Source organism: Mus pahari, chromosome 8, assembly GCF_900095145.1.
Source record: "Mus pahari chromosome 8, PAHARI_EIJ_v1.1, whole genome shotgun sequence".
Classification (NCBI taxonomy): domain Eukaryota; kingdom Metazoa; phylum Chordata; class Mammalia; order Rodentia; family Muridae; genus Mus; species Mus pahari.
In genome coordinates, this window is record NC_034597.1 from 22067846 (window position 1) to 22093852 (window position 26007).

The 26007-nt window shown below is 39.0% G+C and overlaps 1 protein-coding gene across 6 annotated transcripts in view; it reads left to right on the forward strand.

Annotated features, from left to right (window-relative positions):
- The window catches only part of Sfmbt1 (Scm like with four mbt domains 1), a 94766-nt gene that overhangs the window by 60544 nt on the left and 8215 nt on the right, over positions 1–26007 (forward strand). For all 6 annotated transcript variants that reach the window (XM_021203208.2, XM_029541540.1, XM_021203207.2 and 3 more), the window contains 12 exons: positions 735–823; positions 1651–1897; positions 2397–2485; positions 3515–3616; positions 5103–5253; positions 8449–8531; positions 13959–14085; positions 15386–15499; positions 17631–17673; positions 19721–19782; positions 20554–20693; positions 25586–25695. In XM_021203208.2, coding sequence (XP_021058867.1) covers positions 735–823; positions 1651–1897; positions 2397–2485; positions 3515–3616; positions 5103–5253; positions 8449–8531; positions 13959–14085; positions 15386–15499; positions 17631–17673; positions 19721–19782; positions 20554–20693; positions 25586–25695 — 1357 coding nt within the window. The remainder of the gene's footprint in view (positions 1–734; positions 824–1650; positions 1898–2396; positions 2486–3514; positions 3617–5102; positions 5254–8448; positions 8532–13958; positions 14086–15385; positions 15500–17630; positions 17674–19720; positions 19783–20553; positions 20694–25585; positions 25696–26007) is intronic.

Below are 26007 nucleotides of genomic sequence, written 5' to 3' on the forward strand. Positions count from 1 at the left end.
GAACTTGCTATGTAGATCAGGTTGGCCTTGAGCACACAGGGATCTGCCTGCCTCAGCTTTCCAAAGTACTGCCATGCCCAGCCTTCTTTCTGTGTTTTTATTTATGTTTGAAATTTTAAAAAAATAAATGAAGTAGGCATTTTTAAAAATACAACTGAGTTAAGGGAATTATTTTGTGTACAACTTCCTAGTCTCTATTTTATATACAATTCTTAGTAGCTATCTTAGTTTGATTTCTATTGCTGTGACAAAGACCGTGGCCAAAAGCAATGTGAGCAGGAAAGAGTTTATTTGGTATAGATACCACTGGCTATAGACTGTTGAGAGAAACTAAGGCAGGAACTGAAGCAGAGGCCATGGAGGAATATTGTTACTAACTTTTCCCCATGTTTTGCTCAACCTGCTTTCAGTCCTATCTGCCCAAGCTCGGTACCTCCCCATCAGTCATTAATCAAGACAATGCACCATAGAACTTTATACAGAACAGTGTGCTGGAAACACTTTCTCAGTTGAAGTTTCTTTTCCCCAGATGACCCAACTTACATCAAGGTGACAAAACTAGCAGAGCATGCTCCCTGAGGAATAGAGGGCTTTGTAGCTGTTTGGTCTTCTCAGGCTCTTCAAAGAAGCATGCATTTACTTTTAAATGATAAACATACCTGTAATCAGTTTGTGTATGTCAAGTTTCTTTGTGTTCTATAACACGAATAATAACCATTTCTTCTCTTACATAGGCATCAGAGATAAAGTGTCTGATTGGAATGCATTCCTACAGCAGACCCTGATAGGAGCCTGTGGTCCTCCTGTGTCTCTGCTAGAGGGCGTGAGTATGACTGCTTAAACCAGAATAGAAAAACTTTGTGTGGAATCCAAACCTGGTTGTTAATTGTAGAGTCATAAGCATAAGCATGGGAATGTCTAGTCTCAGGGTTGCACTTAGTGACTGGGAAACTGCTGAGTCAGTTGTCTTTTAAGGTTCTACTGATTCATACTTTCGTGACCATTTGTGAACACTCTATTTCAAACAAGTTTTAATTTTTTATACTCAGATTAATTCTTTAATTCTTACCCAGGGCCTGGCACATCTCAAACACTGGTAAAAATTAAATGAATGAATGAATGAATGAATGATGTTGTGAACAATGAGCAGATGAAATATCCTTGTGCTGCATTGACCACAATTTTGCCATCTTGAAACTTGTAACTGTTAATACCATTCAGTTGTTCTTTTCTACAACTAGATATGAAAATGTCACAGAACAGTTTATACTAGGAAAAAAATGTTACAGTGAATGTTAAGAATGGTTAAGTAGGCTGGAAGTGGTGGTACACAACTGTGGTCCCAGCACTTAGGGAGCAGAGGCAGGCAAATTTCTGAGTTCAAGACCAGATGACTCTATAGAATGTGTTCCATTCTAGAGATAATCTAGAGATACTTGATAAAACGTTAATGTGTAACAGGTTAAGGCTGTCTTTATGGAAACATATTAGTATCATCCAGAAGTTTCTGATACTATGGGAGGCTATCATTGTAATTTAGTGCCACTGTTTGGGGGTGAGTAAAACAATGCTAAAACTAGTTTGAAAAAAGGTTAGAACTTGACTTTTAAAAAGAAACTAACCTTTCCAATTTCATATTTTAACCTACAGCTCCGTAATGGAAGGAATCCTTTAGATCTCATTGCTCCAGGGTCCAGACTAGAATGCCAGGATTTTCGGGACTCTTTAAGCACTTGGCTTGTTACTGTTGTGGAGAACATTGGAGGACGGTTGAAGCTGCGGTATGAAGGCCTTGAGAGCTGTGACGGTTTTGAACACTGGTTGTATTACTTAGATCCATTTCTTCATCATATTGGTTGGGCTGCTCAGCAAGGATGTGACCTTCAGCCCCCATTAGGTAAAGAGTAAAAGCACTTTCCTATCAAGTTCTATTATTGCTTTTATTAATACTTATGAGGCTGAAATGTATTCTATATATAATGAAACCTTTCTTAATTCACATAAAGTATTTCATATTTATACAAAATATAAGTATATATTTCTTTGATTTTGTTATTACATGTATAATTTAGCATATATACTGATTTTATACCTCAGACTTTTCCTCTGACCAATAGTTCATGCTCACTAGCATTTATTACTATGTAGTCCAGTTTGAGTATTTATTGTATTATTCCATGTGCCACAGCAATACTTCTATTCTTACTTTATATTTTAACAAATTTTAATTTTCTGGCCTCCTAAACAGAGTCCAGTACTGAGATTAAGGTATAAGTTCCTTTGTATGAAGGTGGGTGTAAATAGTATAAAGTACTTCTATTTATGCGAATGCTTTCAGAAATTGAACTGTATATAGGTTTTCTCCTGTTGAAACATGCTGTTTTGTCTCACTAAAGCCATCAGACATCTGAGGAGTGAAGCTGACTGGCAAAAGATTTTGGCCAAAGTGAAAGAGGAAGAGCCGTTACCCTCTTACTTATTTAAGGTAAAAACAGAAACTCATGAAAAATACCAATTTCTCTGTACAGTAGAGAATAGTGATTAGGGAGGTAAGAAATGAGAACTAATCCCTGGAGACAGGCAGTACTGTGGCTCTGGTGTGGAAGGGTCACACTGCAGGGATGATGCAGGGTCACCCTGGGTTCCCAGCAGTTATCTGGGTTTCTCTACAGATTCTCTTCAAGCTATTTGAATGTTTTCCTTTCTAGTGTTTTGGTTTGTTTGTTTGTTTGTTTTTTTGACATAGGGTTTCTCTGTGTAGCCCTGGCTGTCTTGGAACTCACTCTGTAGACCAGGCTGGCCGCTAACTGAAAAGATCTGCCTACCTCTCCCCCCCCCCCCGAGTGCTGGGATTAAAGGCATGCACCAACACCATCCAGCTTTCCGTTTTCTAGTCTTACGTACATAACTGTAACTAGTTTAGAAATAAATTGGATTTTTCTTTCAGATGTCCGTTATATACCAAATGTAGAGAGGAAAACTTTCTATTCATCTTCGTTGTTGTTGTTGTTGTTATTCTGAATAGATTTTCCCAGGGGAAAAATTCAGGATTTACCATTAACAATAGTGTTATTTTAATTAACTAGATTACCTTTCTTGTTGCTGTGATGAAACACTGGAGACAAAGCAACCTAAGGAGTGAAGGGTTTAGTTGGGCCGTGTTTGAAGGGACATAGAGCATCGTAGCTGGGGAAACTCAGTGTCTGCTTACAATGTACATGCAGGCTAGAAGCAAAGGGGACCGAATGCTGGTGCTCAGCTCATTTGTGCTGTTTCAGATTCAGTCTAGGACCATAGTTCACAAGGGTGATAGTCTCCATGTTCGCAATATATCTCTTCCTTCCTTGGTTAAACCTCTCTGGAAATTCCCCAAAGGCATATCCAGAAGTGTGCCAACTAGCAACTCTATATTCAGTCTCACTGGCAGTGAAGAGTAATTATCACATTCATCTATATAAGTATAAATTAGTTCAGTAATTCTATGTTTTTACCCTTTTTGTTGTATACATTTCAGGATAAGCAAGTTATTGGAACCCATGAATTTTCTATAAACATGAAGTTGGAAGCTGTGGACCCATGGTCTCCTTTTGGGATTTCTCCTGCAACAATTGCTAAGGTGAAGTAGGAGTAATTATTCTTCTGGAAAGAATTGCTATAAGGATGACTACTTGAGGAAATTATGATGGCTTTACCTTTAAGCTATACTAATATAATTCATTGTAAAGCCAGAATCACTTCTGTATATTTGTGCTGTTTTGTACAATTTGTGTGTGTGTGTGTGTGTGCCCTTTCTTTTTCAGAGCTTGGTAGTCCTGTACAGCCAAGGCAGAGCAGAGTCAGGCCATCAAAGTAGTAGAGGGAATGTTGTTTGGAGGCAAACCTTACTTTGTACAACTGAAAAGGGTTTGGCTGGCTGTGGGGTTTATAAAGCATGAATCCAGATAGTGCCATCACTTACCTAAAGAGGGGCAAACAGAGAGACCTGTGGGAATCACAGAATTGGCATCATCAGTAGGATAGCTGCAACTGTGTGTTCCAGAATCAGACTTTAATCTCTCTAGCCGCTGACAAAATTAAGACTCTTTTTAAGAGTAACCACATCACTTGACCACACTGTCAAGGTACAGTTACTGAGTTACTGTGTAATAGAGAGCATTTGGTTCAGGTCTAGAGCAGAAGTACATTTAGTGGAAGTAGAGCCCATGGTGGATTCTAACTATGTGGGAATAGTTAAGATTCTTGTCTGACTTGTGATTTACATTTTCTTTGACTAGTGGAAGATTATTGTTAGAGCAATGAAGGATTTTTGAACCTGTCTTAAGACCTCTGGAACCTGGAGAAATGGTTCAGTGGTTAGAACAGTTCCTGCTTTTAACAGAGAACCAGTTTACGTCCCAGCATCTACACAGTGTAGCATATAACCTCTCATAAGTACAGCTTTAGAACCTTCTTCTCAGCACATACACCCCTATGGCATATATAGACATACACACATGTACGTAATGAAATAAAGATAAATCTTTAAGACACAGAGACAGACAGAAACAGAAAGCGAGACTCAGACTAAGACCTTCCAACCTTCTCTGGGGTCTGGAGAGGTACTGGCTGCTTAGGTTCCAGAGGAACCCAAGGTTCGTTAATTCTCATTCTGCCATTTGAAGTTAGTATAGTAATAGAGTTTTGACCCCTTGCTAAACTTAAACTAACTTTTGCTTTGAACACAAATAACTTGGCTTGAGTTCAGGTTTGTACTTTCTTGACTATGTAGCCTGGGTAAATTGCTTTACCTTTCTTTGAATTAATTTCATTCATTTAAATAATGGAATTGAAAATGGCTCCTACCTCATTAGATTGTTACAAAAAGTAAAACTGAGTAAATACTGAAAGACATTTAACTGAAATAGTACCTGACCTAAAACTAACATTTATTGAATATTTCAGTAATCCATTGTGAGTGTAAATGAACTTATATATCATGTTTGATTGTGCCAAGGAAAGTACAAATATCTGTATGTTAGATATGTTTGTGCTAGTGTGTGTGTATAACACACACATATAAGCACACATAAGCCACTTGTCGGTTTCATCTGTTGATTACACAGGTGTTTGATGATAAGTACTTTCTAGTGGAAATGGATGACCTTCGGCCAGAAGACCATACAAGGCGATCGTTTGTGTGCCATGCTAACAGTCCTGGTATCTTTCCTGTGCAGTGGGGTCTAAAGAATGGTTTACACATCAACCCTCCTCCAGGTATGGAGTTGAGGTCTTCTATGTTGCTTCTCAAAATTATTATTATCATTATTAATTGTGTAGGGTCTCACTCTGTAGCAGAGTGTGTCTTCTCACTATATGACACATGATGCCCTTAAATGCCTAATCTACCAGTCTTAGCCCTTGAAACATGTGTTGGATGGCATTGCCAAGATTTTTTTATACCTTCTGTCTTGAGTATCTTGGAGGTCCAAAATAATATAAATGAGATCTGGATTCTAATTTATTTATTTAGAAAGGGTCTTATTCTGTAGCTCTGGCTGGCCTGGAACTTACTATATATACCAGGCTAGCCTTGAACTCTACTTGTCTCTACCTCCTGAGTGCTGTGATTAAAGGCATGTGCCACTATGCCCAGCTCATTATGCAATATTTGAAGTCATAAGCTAGTAAAGTGTCAGTATGTATTTTTTCTCATTGTTTGACTTGTATCTGTATAGCCAGGTAGAAGGACGTGTTCAAGCCTAGATTCTGTTCTGGTTCCCTTGTTTGTTCTTGTTTGTAATCTGTTGGGAGGTCACAGAGGGGTGTGCTCAGTTTGATTCTCTGTTGCTGTGATAAGCAGTGAACCAAAACCAGCTTTGGAGAGGAATGGGTTTATTTCATCTTATACTTAAAACTCATCACTGAAAGAATTTGATGGCTGGAACTTGAGGCAGGAACTGAAGTAGGGACTCTAAAGGAATTGTGCTTAGCTTTGCTTTTTATGGCTTGTTCAGACTGCTTTCTTATACAGCCGAGGACCACCTGTCCAGAGGTGGCAGTGCCCATAGTAGGCTGGGCCTTCCTCAGCCACAAATCAAGAAAATGCCTTACAGACTCACCCTTAGGACAGCCTGATGGAGGCAATCCCTCTATTTCCAGATATGTCTATGTTTCTGTTGACACAGTAGGCTTGATAAACACTGAGCATTTAGATCTGGCTTCTTAGGTCCAGAGCTAGAAGGTGGATGATTGCCTTGTACTGGAGGTGATTAGTCAGGGAATTTATGATCAGGATCTAAAATGAGTAACAGCTCGTTTTGCTTGTTCTTGTAACTTTGTAAAATATGATATTTGACCTTCCGATTAAAGCACTGAAGTATGATTTCACTACATTTGGCTGAAACCTTTAGTATTTTAAACTTGTAGTTTCTGGAAAATGTCAGATGTTTATTTGTTTTTCTTTTCTTAGCAAACCATACTGTTTTGACATCGTAGGTATTTGGTAAGCAAGGCTCCACTTGGAGGGTAACTGTAGAACATTGTATTAGAAGCAAGGATCATAAACTCAAAACGGCCCTCCACCCAGCCTTCATTCACTTAATAAACATTTATGCAGTGTTTGCTATGAACGTATAGAATTTATCACTTAGAAGGTAGAGACAGGTATAATCTAGCCTTTTGAGAGGTGTATAGGAGAAAATATGCACAGAACTTCCCAGGTTCTCTACCTTCAGTGAGTAGAACACCGGGAATACCTGGTGCAAAGGTATGGCATTGAACACTTAAACTAGGAAAGTGTTGCTTTGTAGGAAATCACAGGATATATCAAGTTCTTTATACTGCTTGCTACCCTTGTATGAAAAGGTAGGAAACAAGTATTAAAGGTACGGGAGTTTTGGGCATACTGTAGACAGCCGGTTGACCTTGTAAACAGAGGGGAAATAGCGAGTTATGTAAATAAAAACAACAAGGGGGCTTTATGAGAAGGCCCAGTGGCTAAGTGCATTTGCTGCTTCTGCAGCAGTCCAGAGGCTAGTTCTCAGTGTCCATCTCAGGGCTCAGCGCTGGCTGCCTACAACTCTCGTTCTAGGGTATCTGGTACCTCCTGCTGGACTCTACAGCTACCAGCACATGTGTGACTATATCCCCACATATATGTATACACTTATACATATATAAAAATAGAAATATTTAAGAAAGAAACATGTCAGAGAATGTTTTTTCAGGAAGTGAGACTGAATCAGAGAAGGAGCTGAGGCTCTTTTTGTTTGAGCAGAAAATAGACTATTGCCTGTAGGAAGACACAGTTTTGAGTAGCCTGTGATTAAGCTCTGAGACAGAACAATTTAGACAAAGTGGACCTCAACCACGCAGCTCCTCCCCAAAGATGGGGCTGAGTCAGACACTAGTTTTCTGCCAAGAAGCTTGATAGATTGCTGAAGTAGAGTTGTTTCTTTTAGTCTGAGTAGACTTTATGATTCAGATTATATAAGAAGATTTAGATTATATAAGAGCATTTAGAATTTTAAAGTATTTTCTTAATTGACACATTAGTTGCATTTTTGGAGTACAGGTTAGCATTTTAACATATTCAATGTATAATGATCAGGTTGTGGTAATAGACATATCTGTCAGATAAAATGGTATTTCTTTGTATTGTGAACAGTCAGAATCTTTGCTACTAGTTGTTTAGTAGATGTGGATTAGTAATTTTAGGTGTTCAGTTCATTTCTGTCACCCATAATTATCCTAATTTAGTAGAGACATTAGAAATTATTTCTCGTATCCAGCTGTATCCCTGTGCTCACTATCTTCTTCATCCCTAAGAATATTAGACACACTCTGTAGTACATGAATCTGGAAACAGTATTAAGAGTATTATATCAGGGTGTGGTGGTGTATGCCTGTAATCCTAGACCTTGGAAGGACGATGCATGAGGGTCAAAAGTTCAAGGTCAACCTTGGCTATTTGAGTTCCAAAGTAGTTTGAGTTACATGAGATCCTGTCTTTAAAAAAAAAAGTCATTATACATTGGTATTAGCTAAGACATGTTAAGGAAAGCTAATAGCCTTATCAAGAAAAAGTTCTCAGTAATTAAAAGTACTAATAAAATCAATAATACTGAATTTCTATATAAAAAATAAAGTCTGTATAACTTTTTTTTTAACTCTTGGCAAATTGCCAGTAACTAGTCATACAATAATATTGCTCAAAAAATACTTAGTTTGAATTTTGGAAATTTAAACACTTATTTCTTGAATTTTGTTATATAATTATAATTTTCCCAAGTTATTCTGTTTCATAAAATTAATTGTAGATAGTCCTGGGTTTAGTTTCCTAGCATGAGAAATGTATCTAGTGCCCCTGCACCTTCATCCCAGTGGCATTAGGGGTTTGAGTTGACAACTTGGCTGAGTGCTAGAGTCAGCAGGCACATTGGGCGAGTCATGGCTCTTCTGTCTCCGTAGGCTTCCGGAGCCAGGACTTTGACTGGGCTGACTACCTCAAGCAGTGTGGTGCTGAAGCTGCTCCCCAGAAGTGCTTCCCACAGGTGAGATCCCTTAGCCAACTGCTTCAGGCTGGGGGTTTGTGGTGCTGTCATGGTTCTGTCGTATTCTTATGATTTTTACCCCAAAGTTAGTCAGCTCACTTAACTCAAATAACCACTTGTTGATCATAAAACAGTCCCTAAGAAAAACACATTTACTACATAAGGTAGTTTGCTAAATATGTTAGTTTTACAAGTTTACATATATATTTTTTCTTGTTAGGTAAGGTCATGTACATTTGAAATCTTATTTCATAACTTAGTGGCTCAATAATATCAAAACTGTTAATATTAGAGAAGAATGGTTACATTTATTTAAAAATACTTATATCCCAACAATACAACAGCATGTTTAAAAAGGCCAAATAGTTATGGCATCACTCTTCAGCTAGATATGGTGGTACACACTCAACCTGTGGGTCACAACCCATTTGTGGGTGGGGTGACCCCTTTACTGGGGTCACATATCAGATATCCTGCCTATCAAGTATTTATATTTGATTCATAACAAGCAAAATTACAGTTATGAATTATTGAAGTATTAACAAAAATAATCTTATGACTGGGTGTCCACACAACATGAGAAAACGTATTAAAGGGCTGCAGCATTAGGCAGGCTGAGAACCATGTTCAGGAGGCCGAGGCAGGAGAGGGGGGTTACGAGTGCAGGGCCACCATGGTGCATAGTAAGTCCTAGACTATCTTGGGTAGTATCGCAAGACCAAAATCTCAAAAAACGGAGTAAAACAAAGCAGGCCGAATAGCTGCTGGGTGTGGTGACATGATTCCAGCACTTGGGAGGCTGAGGCAGTAGGATTGCCATGGACCAGACAGGCTTACCTAACAAAATCTTGTGTCAAAAATAACCTTCTGGCTGTGCATATGCTGTTTGCTTTTAGTCCCAGCCTGCAGCAAGTGGATCTCTGTAAGTCTGAAGCCAACTTGATCTATACAGGCCGTCCAGGTCTACAATAGTAAGATTCTGTCCAATCATTTAATTAATCAAACAAAACAAAACAATAGGCAGGAGAATCTAGTAGCAATAAAAACTGAGAATATAGAACAATTCCTATCTTGTTCCTTTGCAAGCCCCCTCCTGGAACTGACTGTCAGGCCCAAAAGAAACTGTGTTGCCTATTAGCATACCAAAGTGCATGGTGACCTTCAGGCTCCCTCAGAATCAAAAGTACCTGTAGCTCTTCTCAGCTCTGCCTTCCACCTTAAAGGCTTTCAGCAGGGCTTCCCTTCCCTCAGCTCCTCATGCCTTTATAATCCTGTGGATTGGCCTTCAAGTGTTCACTCTCTTAGCTCCATCTCTCTGGCCTCTCTCCTTTCCCTGGGCTCCCTTTGTCTCCCTCTCGTGCTCTGTCCGATCCAGCCTGTGGGCCATGCTCAGTGCTGCTCTCTTCCTGCTCTGGGCTCTTCCAGGTGCCTCTAGCTCTACTCTAAAGCTACAATAAATATGTCCCCCTCAACCGTAACTTGGAGAGGTCATGTCCGTAGTTTATACAGTGAGCACAATAGATTTTTCTTTCACTGAAATTCTTGTATTTGTGTAAGAATAATACAGTGCAAATTGTTTTCAAAATAATACAATGCAGTCATTTGAGGTGTTAATTTTAGACACTTATGTTGATGACATTATAGTAAATGAACAGTTAACTGTTTTACGTTACCTTCCCTTCCGCCTTAACCATCACTGTTTAGCTGAGATGAAGTTTTGGTTGAGATTTTGAATTATGTGCATTAACAGATGACTGCTGCAGGGTTTATGATTGTTTCCTATTTTAAACATTTGTCTTTATGGTTGCTGTTTATAATTATGTTAATAATTGCTGTTTTGACCCTGTTTGGTTAATGTTCTTTGTGTTTGTTGCTAGTTCTTTTCATACCGATTGGTAGCTTCTTGTTACTAAAAACACTTTTTTTCTCCCAGGTCAGACTGCATTTGAGGTTTACCTAGTAGTTTTGTTATTGTCACGTGGGGTGTGTGTGTGTGTGTGTGTGTGTGTGTGAGAGAGAGAGAGAGAGAGAGAGAGAGAGAGAGAGAGAGAGAGAGGAGAGAGAGAGAGAGAGACACACACACATGTGCACATGCAAAGGCTAGAGGGTGATGTTGGGTGTCTCCTTGCATCTCTCCACATTTCTAAAAGGTAGGGTCTGTCACTAAACTTGAAGCTTTCTATTTCTAAAAGGCTGACTCACGACATCACTTGGCTCTCCACACTATGCACCCAAAAAATGTAATTTTGGCATTATAGGGATCTACCTATAGATCCCTATACATAGTATGGAGGATTTGAACTAAGGTCCTCTTGCTTTCATAGAAAATGCTATTACCTGTTTAGACACCTCTGGGGCCTCTTGTGTTATTTTGATGGAGCCTGTTATTGCTTAGTAGCTTCTTCTTAAAACATGAATATAAGGGCCATGAATTTTTGTTTTTTGGTTTTTCAAGACAGAGTTTCTCTGTATAGCCCTGGGTAAATTTTAATATATACTATATAGTAATTTTCACTCTATGGACATATTCATAGTTTAGCTTAATATGAAGGTTAGGTAGGGTGTTACTTCAGTATTTAACAATATTACTCACTTGTCTAACTTCTAGTGTTTTGGAAGTCAAAAGACAATTTGTTTGTTTGTTTGTTTGTTTGTTCGTTTGTTTTCGAGACAGGGTTTCTCTGTATAGCCCTGGCTGTCCTGGAACTCACTCTATAGACCAGGCTGGCCTTGAACTCAGAAATCCACCTGCCTCTGCCTACCAAATGCTGGGATTAAGGCGTGCACCACCACCACCGCCCAGCTAAAAGACAATTTTTACTCGTGACTTTTGTATATGAACCTGCCTTTCCCTGTAGAAAGTTATAGGTTCATTTCTGAGTTTGAGGTCAGCCTGGTCTATAGATTGAGTTCCAGGACAGCCACCACTACACAAGGAAAACCTGTCTCCAAAAGTACCTAAATAAATAGTCTTTGTTTTTATTTTATGTGTCTGAATATTTTGTTTGTGTGCACGCAGTGCCCTCAGAGGCTGATCCCAGTTAGTTGAGATGGAGAGGTAGTGAGCCACCAAGAGGACTCTGGCCCCAAACCTGGCCCTCTCCAGAGTAGCAAGTGCCCTGAACCTCTAAGTCATTTCTCCAAACCCAACTTTTTAAAAGTTATCAAACTACATTTTTCTTATGTGTGTTTTTTTTTTTTTTTTTTGAGAACTATTTCTTTGAATAGTTCTTTATTTTTTTTTTTGTTTTTTGTTTTGTTTTGTTTTTTTTTTGAGATGGAGTCTCACTGACTAGATAGGGTCTCTCTATTTCTGGCTGTCCTGGAACTCACTATGTAGACTTACAGGCTTTGAACTCAGATCTCCCCGCCTGCCTCTGCCTCCTGGGCGCTGTGATTAAAGGTGTGTGCCACCATACCCAGCTCAAATCGCTCTTTAGTTTAATGTCATACTGTTCTTGAAGTGTGAATAGATCTTCTTGTCTCCCTGAAGATGTTAATTAATACCACTACTGGTTGGAAGGTTTCCTTGCATGTTCTCTGCTTTCTTCAGTTGCTGGTTTTGTCTGTAGATTTTATATTCTTAAATATGTGATCCTTCTTGGTTGCTGCTTGTATTTAAAAATGGGGAACTAAGACAAAAACTTATTAGAAACTTTGAGCATGTTTGAATGAGGCGTGTCAACATTGGTTCTTCCTACAGAATGGGATCTGGCTGGCCATTTATTGAAAAGGAAAACCCTAAATATATGTCTTTATAGGTTAGCCTATTACTGTAAAAGATTTTTTTTCCTGTCCCCTTTCTGATATATAGTGGCTATGGCTGGGCCTTCACTACATATGCACACCTTAAAAGTTGTTTGTGTCCTCCTGCCCAAAGATCTTGTATTTTATCTTTTCCAGAAAATAAATCTCACTTTCTGTAGGGAAGGGAAAGACACAATTGCCCTGAGGTATGTAATAGTATAAAATACCATAATGTAAATGCTTTTAAAATGTCTCTAACAAATTCTTCCTGTCAAAAATAAATAAAAAGAAAAGAAATGAGGTTTTCGAAGCATGAAGGTGCACATCTGCAATTCCAGTGCTCTAGGGGGCTGAGGCAGGAGGATTGATGTAGATGTGAGGCCAGCCATTTCTAAGTGTAAGACTCCCATCTCAAAAAGTTTTGTTTTTTAATTGAGACAGACAGACAGATATGGAATGTAGCTCAGTATCATTTTAGTGTGCTTTCTTAACATGCATGGATCTCAAAACAGTATGAACAAGGTATGATGTGCATTGCTACAGTCCCAGCACATGGAAGGTAGAAAGAAGTAAGAGGATCAGGAATAGAGTCACACCTTTGCATGTAGCAAGAGTTAGAGGTTAGCCTGGGCTCTAGGAGACCTAGCTGAAACAAAACAGAAGAAACATGCAAATCAGTCAGTCCTTATTTGGACTACTTCTCCTATGCCTCCCATTGTGTTAGTCCTGCTTCTAATAGTTCTTGGTTTTCTTCACTGCCAGCTTGTGTTTATCAACCTTTGTTAGGCTGAGTTTCCTCTCTTGTTATGTGCGTTAAGGTTTTCCTGTTGTGAACAGATGCTGTGACCAAGGCAAGTCTTATGAGGACAACGTTTAATTGGGGCCGCTTACAGGTTCAGAACTTCAGTCCTTTATCATCAAGGCAGGAGAAAGTCAGCATCCAGGCAGTCATGGTGCAGGGGGAGCTGAGAGTTCTACATCTTCACCTGAAGACAGCTAGGAGAACACTGGCTTCTAGGCAGCTAGGATGGGGGTCTTAGAGCACACCTCCACAGTGACACACTTCCTCCAACATGGCCACACCTATTCCAACAAGGGCATACCTCCAAATAGCATCACTCCCTGGTCCAAGCATATTCAAACCACCATAGCATCCTATTAGGTTATGGTTTTATTTTTAAATTTATTTATTTATTTTGTGTGTGCATGTGTACATGTGCAAATGTGATACACCTATGGAGATCAACTTGTAGAACCACCATATAGGTTCTGGGTATCAAACAAGTACCTTTTGTTCACTGAGCCCATTTATATAGCCCTAGGTTTATACTCTTAAAAATCAACAGCAATTTTTAATGAGTTATCAGGAAGGAAAACAACTAAATCTTAAAACTTTTTTCCTTCTATTTGTAGTATTTTTTTTTTAATCCTGACTACCCTTATGATACATATTAAAGGATATACTAGTGCTCTCTAAGAGAAAAGGGGAGCCAAATGTGGTTGAGAGACATTTGAATAGGGATATGTGCTTCTTTGAAAACAGAACAGAACAAAATATGCTTGTTGCTTTATTGCAGATACAGGGATTAAATACTGCTTACAAAACATACCAGTTGAGCACATGAGTTAATGCTAAGTATTACTTTACTTAATGCATTTGATTCATTGATTTTCTTCTAGTCAATTTCTGAGCACCAGTTTAAGGAGAACATGAAACTGGAGGCAGTGAACCCTCTTTTCCCTGAAGAAGTGTGCATTGCCACCGTTACTGCAGTGAGAGGCTCATACCTGTGGCTCCAGCTAGAAGGTAAAGTGCCAGCACCCAGACAGGCTTCCTGTAGCCATTCCTTTGTTTTTCCTGCTCACTCCTGAGGCGTAGCTTGCTAGGTGGACTTGTTAAATAGTCATCTAATTTAAATTTAAGAATATAAGCTAAAGTTTTACCTTTTGTCCTTGGCTTTTAAATCATAAGAAATGAAAGCAACTGAAAACTCTTTAAAGTCCTTTATTTTCATAAGGGCAAATCAATATAATATATATTTTGATGTTACCAAAATACATTAGTGTAACATTAATTGCCTCTCTTATTGAAAAGGTGACATTTTGTTTGTCTCAAGACAATAGAACCAGGTAGTATGTAGACAAACTTGAATTGTCTATCTTAATGTAATATTTAGTTATTGAGCAGATTTGTGGATAAAGCTATGTAAGTGCTCAATGCTGCCACTATTGTATGTGGCCTGTTTTCTTCGTCCTGCTGCCAAATCATATCTAAAAGATGCCCTCTGTCTCTGATTTGTAGAACTGATATCAGATATGCAGATATCAAGGACAGCACTTACTGCAGACATCCATGCAACATCTGCCATGCAATTTTGCAAATCTTTTCCTGATTTGTATTCCTTGTTCGATATTCAGGTTTACTCCAAGAATGCAAGACATTAGTTCTGGTAGTTCAAGTAAACTTGACAATTTGCCTTCTTACTCTTGTTATTGCAAGGAAATGACTGATACTTGTTAGTCATCTGAATGACAGCAGTCATAGCTCCAGTTGCTTCTTTGCTGTTTCTTTGCCAAAGGTCACTTCCTTCTTGGTTATTATAAGTTATACATAGAAGGTAACTTATTATTAATATTTTTTGGTTTATTTCTAGACAGGGTTTCTCTGTGTAGCCTGGCTGTCCTGGAACTCACTTTGTAGACCAGGCTGGCCTCAAACTCAGAAATTCGCCTGCCTCTACCTCCCGAATGCTGGGATTAAAGGTGTTCGCCACCACCGTCCGACTTATTTTTTCATAATATTTATATAACATAAAATATGTGACTTCCATGAAAAAGATTTATTTCTTAAGAGACTTGTGCCTGTATTATTAGAGTATGGTATAAAAAGTAATGTATAGGATTAGACATGGTTGTGCATGCCTATAATTCCAACACTTAGAAGGCTAAGGTATAGGAATCACTATTTCAAAGCTAGCTTGTGAGACCCAGTCCTTAAAGCTAAACAAAACACACACACACACACACACACACACACACACACTCGCAAAAAAGCTTATAAAAAAGAAGCTCTTTAATATGTCAAAATTGTTTTCTTATTCTGTCAGGTTCTAAGAAGCCTGTACCCGAATTTATTGTAAGTGCGGAGTCGATGAATATATTTCCTTTGGGCTGGTGTGAAACCAATGGCCATCCTCTCAGTACTCCTCGCCGGGCACGAGGTATCTGTCTATTTTTGGATTAGAAGATTGGTTATTTAATGATGTCTTGCCTAGGTGCTTCCAATTAGGATGAATATAGACATTTCAGAGAAAACCAAAATGATAATTATATTTTTTGTATATGTAGGCAGTTATTTTTTGCAACAAACTTTTATTAGCTTAGAAGTCTGGGCGAAACTTAGGTGACCTTTACTTTTCACAGGATTTACCAGGGCAGGATTCATCATCTTAGGGTTTGACTTGGGGAGAATCTCCCCACGTTTACTCAAATGATTACTGGCAAGTGTCTTAGTCCATTCTGGTTTTGATAACAAGATTCTGTAAGATAATACCTGTTATCACTGGAGTAAGTAGTCCAAGTAATAAGTATGAGGATCTTTTTTGTTTGTTTCCTAGACAGGCCCTCTTTTTTCTTTTTTAGGCTTAAAACATTTTATCATGTATATGAATGTTTTGCCTGGATGTATATTTTGCATCATGTGGGTGCCTGAGGCTCCCAGAGGTCAAAAGAAGGCATCAGATTCTCTGCAACTGGAGTTATTGATGGTTCACCCAACATGGTGAACTACCATGTTGGGGCTGGCAAATAAACCAGGGTCTTCTGTGAGAGCAGCAAGTACTCTTAACGTCTGAGCTGCCTCTCCAGCCCAGAGATGTTCTTGTGGGCGTTCACATGCGAAAACAGACTGCTTCCTCTCTGGAGCATCATGAAAGTCTACCTTCATCATCTCATCACCTACCAAATACTTCACCTCCTAATGTAGTAATTAAGCTTCAGAATTAATTTGAGAGTACAGTCAGACCGTAGCAGCAGGAATTCATCTTCATGGGCTATTGAACTGAGGAACTTCTGTTTTTGCTGGGCATTGACTGAAGTTCTTTGCTAATTGGATCTTTTCATAGGGCAACTCAGAAACTGGCATTTGGCTTCTATTGGAATTAGGTAGACTATTATATTTTGTTTTGTGTTTGTTTCGCTTCTTTTCTTTTCTCTTTCTTTCTTTCTTTCTTTCTTTCTTTCTTTCTTTCTTTCTTTCTTTCTTTCTTTCTTTCTTTCTTTCTTTCTTTCTTTCCTTTTTTTTGCCTTGTATGTATGCCTTGCATGGAAAAGAGAGGGCACCAGATTGATTTATAGATGGTTATGAGCCACCATGTGGTTGCTGGGAATTGAACTCGGGACCTCTGGAAGAGCAGCCAGTGCTCTTAACCTCTGAGACATCTCTCCAGGTCACCTATATCTTTTGTTTGTATTTTACTGTTTATTTTTAGCTGGAGTCAAGGTATGTAGACAGGGGTCCTTGGATTCAGAACAGTCTACCTCTGCTTCCCGAGTCCTCTGTATGAGAACAAGTATTAATTGTGGAGCCATCGCTCAAGCCCCTTTACTCTTTTTTAATTATGTTTTTTACATTTATTATATGTATTTGTGTTTGTGATGTATATACAGATACTCTGCATGGTGATGGAAGTCAGAGAACAACTTGTGGGAGTTGATTCTTTCTCCACCAAGTAGCTACTGTGAATCAAACTCAGGTTGTCAGACTTAGTGGCAAGCACCCTTATCCATTGAGCCATCTTGTTGGCCCTTAATTGTCTTTTAATACCAGGCTTTAAAGTTTAATGTATTCCAGTGTAATTCCGACTCGTTTGTCACCCCTGTTCTTTGTATCATATTTAAAGGTATCTACAAATTTAGTGCTGTAAACTTTTTCCCATATGTAAAAATTTTGAAGTTTTATCTCTGTGTTTTATTAATTTCCTTTCATTTTTATATGTGATGTAAGTTAAGAGTCTATTTTCATACATATGGGTGTTGTGTTTCCCTAGCACTGTGTTGAGACTTTTTGCTCTCTGATCCTAGGGTGCTGGTCAGATCAACCTTCCTTTCCAGTATCTGTTTTTTGCTGGAAAGTATTTTATTCATTGATTAGTCTAGAGATCTTTGAAAATATTCTTATTTTTTTTCTAGAACCCAGAAAATGTTCTTCAGTTTGAATGTTAACACTTAAAGATTAATTTAAAAGTACTTGTAGTTATTTACATACAACCAGGTATCAAAAGTGCTGATTACAAGCATAAGCCTTTGTCTTCATCTTTAATTTTTTTTGACATTTGTTTTCTCTTCTTATAGGGCATAAACTGAGGAAAATTGCAGTCGTTCAACCAGAGAAACAGTAAGTAATATAATAGATGTCTAACAGTTCAGGTTAAACTTAGACTATCTAGGGGAAAAATAACTATTTAAGGGAATATATCTCCTTTGTGTTATTTTCTCAGATGGAAGCATAAATTTTAAGTCAAATTTGGTAGCTTAAATACTTCTTTCAGTATACGCCTTTCCTAAAACTGCATTATAAAGTTAGGCATGATGGTGTAAACCTATAATCTTAGCTATTTTAAAGGCTAATCAGAGGATCATCAAGGTAGGCTTGGTTTGTATACTGAGTTCCATACTAGCCTGGGTTATGTAGTAAAACCCTATATACAAAAAAGGGCAAATATATTAAGATGTTTCCCAAAATGAAAAATTTTAAGCTTTTAGATACTGAAGGCCATTGAAAAAAAGAAAGAAAGTATTTGTGAAAGAGAAGCAAAAACTGTTGAGTCAGGGAATGATTCATCACAGTTTCTTGATGTACAGAAGAGCAACTGGAAAAGAAAAGCTACATTTCTCCTCTAAACCCATCAGAAAATTCTCTGTAGCACACTCTTAGAGCCTTTAAGAAGCAGTCAGTTGGTGTAGTATCTTATAGCTTAAAAATACAGAAGTTTCTGTGTTTATTTTAAATTTTATATTCTATATAGTCTAATAAGCTGCCATAACAAAATTAACACAGACTGGGTGATATAAGCCACAGAAGCTAATTTTCTCATACTTTTAAGCTAGGAATTGTCAGATGAGAATGGCAGTTGGTTTGATTCCTTGTAAGGCCTTGCATCTTGGTGTTCCAATGGACAGCTTCTAGCTGGGGCTTCACAGTGAAGAACTCTTCCTGTCTTTGTCCTTCTTCTTCTAATAAGGCTATTAGATGATCTTACTCTTAGAATCTAAGTAAGTCTTAATTATCTCCTAAAAGCCTGACCTTCATGTACAGTTACATTGATGGTTATATAAAAAAATGATTTTATAATTTTAATAAATGAATTTTGAGGGATACAGTCCCATTTGTAGCCACTTTTACAGTAACCTAGTAAATAATTTATAGCTGCTTTGTAGCTATGCAGGTAATAAAACTCCTAATAGAATTAAAGTGAAAGGTCATACAATTTTATCCCTGCTGCATAAGCGAGATAGCAACAACCATCTTAGTTGCTAAATTTAAACCAAAGTTTCAGTAATGAAGCATTCCAAAATGTTGTATAATATTTTAAGTATCTCTCCATGTAGAATGCACCTCTAATGTTTTATTAATTATACATACACACATATATATAAAAACACACACACATACTGACAGAAGACTATATAAGAAATGTTTCTGAGAGATTGAGGAGATGTCTCAATTGGCAAAGTTCTTGCTAACCAAGCATGAAGACCTGAGTTTGGTCCCCAGAACCCAAATAAAAAGCTAAGCATGATGGTGTACTTGGAATGCCAGTGGTAGGCAGATAGTGACAAGCAGACCCTGGGACTTGCTAGCCTGTCAGTCTAGTTGAATTGGTCAGCTCAAGTTCTCAAAAAAAAAAAAAAAAAAAGTGATACCTCAGTTGACCTCTGGCCTCTATACCCATGTGTATATCAACACACTTGCATATACACAAGAAATGTTTTTATTGTACGATTTGAAAAAAATGAATCATTTATTTAAGAATCTCACAGAAAGTCAGGCATGATGATATATACTTGTAATACCAGCAAACAGGAAGCTGAGGTAGGATGATGCCATGAGTTTGAGGCCATCTTGGGCTACAGAGTGAGTACTAGATCGGCCAGAAATATTTCCGGAGACTCTGTTTCAAACAACAACCAAAATCGTACAAGAAGCTTTTAGATTTTATAATACAGTTTTGTAGTTTTTGAACATCTAGTATCACATGTCTAGAGATTCTTGGCTTGTTGTCCTATGCATGATTTTAAAATCGGTTTCTACTTAAAAAATCGTATATTATCGTTGAAGAGCATTCTATTTTGGGTTTATAAGTTGCCACATTTACTTTTTTGAAGGAAACTTGTAGGCTTTGCTGGCAATTTCACTATTTTCCTTTGTTTTCTGAACCCAGAATACTGTCTTCAAGAACTGTGCACGAGGGCCTGAAGAATCAGCTGAACTCTACCCACTCAGGTACAGTATGTGTGACATTGTGGGGAAGGGATCCTTGCTTACCTTTTAATGGGCTATATCAGGAAATAAAGAATACACTTGAGCCAAGTGTGGTTGCACATGACTCTAATCCCACTGTTTGGAAGCTAAAGGCAGGAAGATAACCTCAAGTTCAAAGCTAGCCTGGTTTCTGTATACAACTCTAGGCCAACTAGAGCTACATAGTGACTCTTATTTCAAAATAAAATAAACAAATCTCCTGTACATTTGAAATGTCAATTAAGGTGGGGCTTAGGAGTCAGACTGTGAGGCCGGTTAATTTTCAGCATTTATCCCTAGGAGTACTATAGAATAGATTATTCAACAGTTGATTTTGAAGGACTAGAAAAGAAATAATTGGTCATCAAGTCTGGTGAGTTCCTTTATCAGAAGAAGTGTGGGGTTCTAGATTTGTGTCACATTACCCAAAAATTAATGAACATATATAGTTCTGAATAGTGATAAGCCCTGTAAGCTAGCATAAAGTAAATATAAGATATTTAAGAGCATTCTATGTTAAGCTTCAAAATATGTATTTCCATGGCTAGAAATATGTAGCTCAATGCTTGCCTAGCATGCGCAAGTTCACCTACACACACACACACACACACACACACACACACACTGTAACTTTAAAGCTCATTATACAATAGCATATGTGCCACTTGCCTCCCCCAGCTCATATTTGGAAACATGGAGTAGAGACAGTGAATGAGTGAATGAGACTTTGAATACTTATTTCTTCATTCCTAGTGATGATCAATGGAAAATACTGTTGTCCAAAGATATACTTCAACCACCGTTGCTTCTCAGGGCCATATCTTAATAAAGGAAGAATTGCTGAACTGCCTCAATGTGTGGGACCTGGGAACTGCGTTCTGGTACTTAGAGAGGTAAGACGGTGACCTAGGCTCATTCATGCAGAGTGTGTACCATAGGTTCCATCACATGTAAACTTAACTGTTCTTAGGTATAGTTAGCCGTGGCAGATGCGATTCTAAGACTTCAGATAGTGCCTAGAAATGTGAAAACTACCAAGCCTTTAGATTCTATGTCTTTTTCTTTCTTGTATGTATTGTATTAATTTTTTTTATAACCAGATACCTGACACTCTTGCTCTCTGGTGTTTAGACTATATGAAAACACTGGGTGCTTCAGAGTGTGGAGTGAGAGAAGAGATCACCACACCTGTGTCATGGATGAAGAGTGCCTGTTCATTTTTTAAATATGATTTTTCAGGTCCTTTGCTTACCAAAGGAGGTCCAATTCAAATATTTTAAGAACTATTTAAATAAACACAAGAAAATATTTAAAAAAAAAAAAAGGAAAGAAAGACAAACACACATTAGCTTATTTTTAAAATGTCTTGGCTACCTCAAAGGCTGTGCACTCCTAAACCTTCCCCTGCTACCCCAAGCCTAATCATGGAAGTTGCCAGTGGCCACTTACCCAAAATTTTACATGGCTAGTCGGCTCTCCTGCAGCTCTCCTCTTCCATCTTCACTGCAGCCTGGCGACCCTGCGTCTCCTCTCCCTGCATCCTAGTACAACTGTAACGGTCCCGCCCTTTTTCCCATTGCCCAGTCATTGGCCACTGACATCTTTATTGATCGATCAAAAAACAGTTGGGGACAAGGACCTTTAGCGTTTGGATACATGGATTCCCGATTGAATCAAAGCATTAGAACCAATCTCCAACAGTTGATGCTGAAATTTTAAAAAATGGGACAAAAACAGCTTAAAGGAGAAAGGGTTTATTTGGCTCATAATTGCAGATTACAATCCATCATTGCAGGGAAGTCAAGACAGCAGAAACTGGAAACAGCTACTCTCATTTTATCCACAGTCAAGAGCAGATGAGTGAATTGAATATGTGCATGCTTTGCTCGGCTCACTTTCTCCTCCTTTATACACCCCAGACCCTAAACCAAAGAGTGATGCTATTCACTGTTAGGCCGGGTCAGTCAGCATGCCCCCACAGTCATGCCCACGCGGAAGCCAAATCTAGACAGTTCCTCGTTGACATACCCTCCCCAGGTAATAATACACTGTGTCAAAATGACAATTAAAACTACACATCACAACCTCTTACCGGGTCTCATCCTTCTACATACTAGGGACCAAGATTCTGACACACACGCTTTGGGGGAACATACTCAAACTATGTCCAAACCAACACACTTACATTAAAATTTAATTGATGAGTTAGACATGGTAAATGATTAACAATAACAACAAATAGTGAAATAGAAAATTGTTTGAAAGTCATCTTTCCTATTTCGTGAGATCAGATCAGTGCTTACATGATGAACTATGTAGCATTAGACTACTTTGAGGGTTGCTTGAGGCATGTGCACTGTGATATTTTAAGAGCCGATCTGATAACTGGCACAGCTACTATGAGGCTATAGCGTGCAGAGTCTGTACAGCATGGGCAGAGTAGGCGGAGATAGTAGTTCATGTGCCTTAGCAGGAAGGTACAGGATTTCATTGGGCTACTCAAAGTGGTATACAATTGAAAACTTGTGAATTATTTCTGGGCTTTAGACCACTGTGGTTATTTGTGGCTGAAACTCAGAATATAAAACCACAGATAAGACTGGGGACTACTGTCCTACATGGCTAATTGGTACACAGTTATTTCCATTCCTCCAGGAACATTCACCCAAGCTAAAAAAAAAAAAAAAAAGGTGTTTGTCAGAGGCCACATGAAGCTGTGTAGAGGAGGAAACTGAAAAGCAGGGAACTGTGGTGGGTGCCTGAAATTCTAAAGTTCTGTCATCTTGATTATCTTACCTGAAGTTCTGTCAGACTCTTACATTCATTGATTGTGTGGGTTTATTTGAATTTCATTAATTTCTGTTTTGATTTTTATTATTTCTTGCCATGTACTGACTTGATTTGTTCTTGTTTTCTCAAATCCTTGAGCTGCATTATTAATTTATTTGTGCTTTTTAGTGATTTTTTTTAATTTAAGCACTCAGAGCTTTAAATTAACCCTATTGGGCTGCTTTTTCTGTGTCCCAGACATTTCGTTGTGTTGTTTTCATTGTTATTTAGTTGTTTGATTAATTCCTCGTTCAGTAAGGAGTAGTCTAGTCTGTGTGATCCCATGTAGGTCACTTTGTTGTCAGCTTTAAGTTTTACTACATTATAGGACACACAATTAGTTTGTTTATTCTGAATGTGTTTGTGTCCCACGATGTGAGTAGAATGTGTTTTACTTAGTGTTTGGGAGGGATACTCTGCATGTATCTATTAGGTTGGATTTGATGCATGATGTCATTTAATTCTGACCTGTCTCTGTTTGTATTTTGTCCAGATGTCTTGTCTAATGGAGAGAGTGGGGTATAAATATCACTGGCTGTTACTGAGTTGATGATCATCTGTGTCTTTAGTTCTAGTAGCAGGCTTTTTATGAAATTGAGTACTCTAAAGTTTGGCAGGTGTACTTTTAGAGTTGTTACATCTCCTCTAGTGATTGTTCTCTGACCCTTAATCAGAGTGAAGTGTCGGTCTATTCTGATTATTTTTATTTATTTTAAGTCTATTTTGTCAGATATTGGAATAACTGTCAGTTTGCTTCTAGTTCTCTTTTGCTTGGAATACTTTTTTAATCCTTTTATTTTAAAGTAGGCCTGTCTTTTAAGCTGAGTTTCTTGTAGGCAAAAGGTAGATTTTTGTTTCTTAATCCATTTAGCCAGCCTTTGTCTTTTAAGAGTTAGGTCATTGATATTTAAAGTTATTATTGACCCAGCACTCGGGAGACAGAGGCAGGCAGATTTCTGAGTTCGAGGCCAGCCTGGTCTACCAAGTGAGTTCCAGGACAGCCAGGGCTATACAGAGAAACCCTGTCTGGCGCCCCGCCCCCCCAAAAAAAGAATAAAGTTATTATTGAAAGGTATGTGATTGTACTCATTCAGTTGTGGGGTTTTGGTTTTGTTGTTTGTGTTCTTTTTGTAAAGATTTATTTATTTATTATATGTAAGTACACTGTAGCTGTCCCAGACAGTCCAGAAGAGGGCGTCAGGTCTTGTTACAGGTGGTTGTGAGCCACCATGTGGTTGCTGGGATTTGAACTCTGGACCTTCGGAAGAGCAGTCGGCTGCTCTTACCCACTGAGCCATCTCACCAGCCCGTTTGTGTTCTTAGTTACAGTTTGTGTTTCAGTAATTATTAGCTTCATTTGTTTTCTGTGAATTGGGGAGACTGCAGGCAGGGTCAGGTGACCTATGAAGCTGACCCAGAGCACAGGATGTGTAGGTCTGGCTCAACCTGGAAGATGGATCTGGCACAGTAGCTGCAGAGTTGGGGAGGTCTGTGCCAAGGAGTACAGATAGGTTACTTGTGTCTTTATACCACAAGGGCTGGCTAGCAGCAGCATGGAGACTGGAGTAGGGAGAGCTTGTCCCAAAGAACACTGTCGTCACACCGCATGAGTGAGGTAGGGTGGAGGTCTCTTACACTGCATTGGGATTCTGCTTCATATGGCCCAGCGCCCAGCAGTAGATGAGATGAGGTGGCTGACAGTGTATGGGTGTAATTGGAGTGGGATGCCTGGTCTGATGTTGTAGGTTGGAACTCTTAAGTTCAGTCTCTAGGCAAGCCTGGATCAGTGGATGGGATGGCTGATGGGGGTGACAGGAGCACATACACAGAATTCCAACACTTAGGAGGCAGAGGCAGAAGAATCTTGAGTTTAAGGCAAGACCCTGTGTTAAAAAAAGATTCTGTGTGTAGGTGCTTGAGGTTGCTGTGAGATTAGTTTACAACTTAAGAGGTTTGTGGCATTAACCAGAGTCCAAGATGAAGCTATGAGTCTTTCAGACTTTGAGCACCTTTAGCCAGTATGTTCCACTGTAAATAATGCATATGAGGCCTTGACCCTGTCAGTCTCCAGAATGGCAAGGCAGAGTCTGAGGAAGCTCTAGAGTTTCTGGACCAGACTCCCCTGGCCATAAGGAGACTTATGTCTACCCAGTGTCCTTCTCCTGGCTGGTTGGTTGGTTGTTGGTTTGTTTTGTTTTGTTTTTTTTCAACTTGACATAAGCTAGAACAATCTGGGAAGAAGAGCATCAGTTGAGAAGATGCCTCTGTCAGACTTTCAGCAAGTCTCTAGGGCATTTTGTTGATTAATGATTGATGTAAGAGAGCCTAGAGCACCTGACCCTGGGCAGGTGGTCCTGGGTATAAGAAAGAAGGACATGCAATCTATGAAGCAAGCTAGCAAGCAGTGTTCATGGTCTCTGCTTCAGTTTTTGCCACTAGGTTCCTGCTGTGGCTTCTCCTTGTGAAAGACTGTAACCTGTAAGCCAAATAAATCCTTCATGGTGTTTTATCACAGCAGTAGTAACCCTAACTAGGAGAGTCCCACATAAATACAATTGTTTATATATAGCATGCTTGAGAAACATTCGAAAGCACATGCTAGAGGACTTTCAAATTTGTGTTTTTCCTGAATGTTGTAAAGAATCTGGTTACGAGCTGGGCGTGGTGGTGCACGCCTTTAATCCCGGCACTCGGGAGGCACAGGCAGGTGGATTTCTGAGTTCGAGGCCAGCCTGGTCTACAAAGTGAGTTCCAGGACAGCCAGGGCTATACAGAGAAACCCTGTCTCCAACCCCCACCCCCCACCCCCCAAAAAAAGAATCTGGTTACTCTTAAATTGCAGCTGGCATATTTTTGTTAACATTCTTAATACGAATGGAAATAAGCCCCAAATTGATGTTAAAGTCTTCACACTGGTGTTCTCTTTCCTCCTGACCCATATGCCTTAACTCCTCAGGTACTTACTTTGCTTATCAACGCAGCATACAAACCCAGCCGTGTCCTCCGTGAGCTCCAGCTGGACAAAGACTCTGTGTGGCATGGATGTGGGGAAGTCCTAAAGGCCAAGTGAGTAGAGGCCCTCACTCCATGTTCATGTTTGTTATTCACAGTTGAGGCAGCTTCTTGACAGCACCAGATCACTCGTGTTCCCAGAGCAGAGCTGTGGCAGCCATTTGTGCTAAAGGACCAGGCTAATTTTTCCTTTTTTACTTCCTTTCTGTTATGTGACAAACAAACAATTCTAAGAAATAAGAACCTTAAGATTAAGATACTTAAAATACGGGCTGGAGAGATGGCTCAGTGGTTAAGAGCACTGACTGCTCTTCCAAAGGTCCTGAGTTCAAATCCCAGCAACCACATGGTGGCTCACAACCATCC